This window comes from Montipora foliosa, chromosome 1 (genome assembly GCF_036669935.1).
Source record: "Montipora foliosa isolate CH-2021 chromosome 1, ASM3666993v2, whole genome shotgun sequence".
NCBI lineage: Eukaryota > Metazoa > Cnidaria > Anthozoa > Scleractinia > Acroporidae > Montipora > Montipora foliosa.
The window spans coordinates 23,944,804-23,947,303 of NC_090869.1; the positions used below are offsets into that span (position 1 = coordinate 23,944,804).

The window sequence follows — 2,500 nt, forward strand, 5'->3', positions numbered from 1 at the left end:
CTTCCGGCTTGTCATACAAATGTCTCTTTAGTCAGTTGAATGTTCACGCTCGACAGAGAGGACCGCACATTTGAGAGAAAGAGCGCGTTGAGACCTGCTGGTGGGCGGTGATGATGAAGATGTTTCTTGAAGATTTCTCTTTATTGGGACAGAGTTTGTTTCTATGCTCCCTTGTGTTGGTGTTATATTTTGCAAGAGAATTCTGGCGGCGCAAATTCTCCAAGTTACCTCCAGGTCCTTGGGGACTGCCTCTCATCGGTAAGAATTGCATTTGTCACTGAAAGCATTTTACAAGCAACTGAAGAAATAGCCGTATCATTCAAGGTTCCCTGAGTTAAGGGTGCGGAATGGAATGTTAGTCTTGATAAACACCGATCAGCTGTGCTTTATTGTGCAAAAAGAAAACTGTATTCATCTTGGGATGCAAGGATGGCGCAGTGGTGCGAACACTCGCCTCCCATCAATGTGGCCCGTGTTCGATTCCCAGGTTCGACGCCATGCGTGGGTTGTGTTTGTTGTTCTCTACTCTGCACCGAGAAGTTTTTCACCGGGTACTCCGGTTTTCCCCTCTCTTCAAAAACCAACATTTGAATTGATTTGAGTTAATTGTTAATTTCAGTTTACAGTGTCCCTAATTAGTGCTTCACTAATAAACTGTGAACTGAGTTTTGAACTTCTATTAGGAGAGAATTTGCCATGTTCATGCAAGGTACAAGGTTCGGACTCGAAATCGCCTGCTCACGTGCGCAACACGATATCGGCCGCGACTGTTGTAAAAAGTATCGCTTTTGCAAGATTGAAGCATAGCAAATTTCACCCAGAGACTCAAGTTTATTTCTTGGCATTGAAGAGTTACGTTCGAAATATACAAAAATCATCTATCTATCTGGAAAGGCTCACTCTTTTGCAAATCATCACGTGACGCGGCTTTCTACAGGTCGAGTGAATGCGTCTGGGCTTGCATGCTCTTGGTGCTCTCTCTCTTTCCCCCCGGAGGGGGGTGGTTGGTACTTCCTATTAATAGGCCAATGGGGATGTGCCGCTGGATGGGGTCGTATTTTCGCGACTGGATTGACTATAATGGGGTTGCATTTTCAACAGAGTTCCCGACAGAGTTACCAGAATGGGGTCGCATATTATCGGGATTTTGGGGTTTGCGAAAATTCTGGCTAGTGGGATTTAAATATGGAAAGATTCATGGTAGAAAATAGTTGTTGAAAAAAGAACTGTAGCGCTGTTGATTTGATATTTACTAATCGCATTATCTTCCGTTTTGAAATTACAATTAAAAGGCATTATGTGTTGTGAGGTTTATGCAGAAACAGAAAGTGACTAAGTTGGGGTCGCTAAAATTACATTTGCCCAAAGTGACTAAGATGGAGTCTATAATTGGCCATAAAATAGAGTATAAAGGGGTAGGGGCTTTGAGAGGCCAGCGGCACATACCCAGCGAGAATTGACCTAAGTAACCCCCCGGGCTCTTTTCCCACCGGTTGTAAACGGTTAGGAATAAACCGCAATGGTGCCGATGAATTAATTGCCAGTAATCGGAGCCGTGTTTTATACGCAAAGGGTTCTGGGATCGCCTGGGGGCAAACATTGCAAGTCGCTATGAGAAAATATATGTTGGAAACTTATGCGACGTCCAAAAAAACCGATTTTGGAGGGAGATCAACGCTTTTTTCGACACAGTTTTATTAGAAATCGATTTGGGCAATGTTGACAAGTAGCAAGTGTAAGTTTTTGTTTGAATAACCGTGAAATGTGCTAATTAACTTCCTTCCTTGCATAAGGTTTACTGATTGTGAAATGGTCTCAAAATATTACAAAATTAGGAATTAATCTGGAGGAAATGACTCAATAAAGCTTTTTCAGTTGTATTTACGTGTGTATGGGCTGGCCTTTGGCCTATTTCTAAACTCAGCAATTCAAATTTAATTGGAAATATGACTAGTGGCGATTATTGTGCTGTGTTGGGTTGTGACAACGATCGAAGGTCTGGAAGGTACCCAGAGAACTGAGCAAAAGATTCTTCCTCACGTTGGAATATTAGATTTTAGTCGCCCAGAAATATCAATGATGTTTTGTCATGGGCTAGAGCTATTAATCGTGACCAATTAATGGTTTCGATGAGTACAAAGGTCTGTACGAGGTTACAGAACCTCTGAATGTCCTACACCAACTTTGTACATAAGAGAGTATAATTGTGAGAGTACTCAGTAAAACCTCAAATACCTGCTCCAAAGATCAGATCTACAGAGAACTAGTATGTGAAGATGACGCTTTTGTATTGGTCGAAGTCATAGTGGAACTTGACAAGTTTGCTAAGATCAAGTGACTTTAATACATGTAGCTCTACGTGTATATGGTAGTTTGACAGAAGAAAAAGTTTGTTAACATGTAAGAGCTGGGGCATATCAGATATGAATTCCTAGTGTTATCCATATCGAAACAGAGACTGCTGTATTCTATGTAAGAGGAGTATTAAAACAGCTGCCTC

At 41.7% G+C, this 2,500-nt stretch overlaps 1 protein-coding gene across 1 annotated transcript in view; it reads left to right on the forward strand.

Annotated features, from left to right (window-relative positions):
- The window catches only part of LOC137994054 (cytochrome P450 1A1-like), an 11,556-nt gene that overhangs the window by 183 nt on the left and 8,873 nt on the right, over window positions 1-2,500 (forward strand). Inside the window, exon 1 of the mRNA XM_068839795.1 lies at window positions 1-258. This exon is cut by the window's left edge and continues 183 nt beyond it. Coding sequence (XP_068695896.1) covers window positions 111-258 — 148 coding nt within the window. The 5' untranslated portion in view covers window positions 1-110. The remainder of the gene's footprint in view (window positions 259-2,500) is intronic.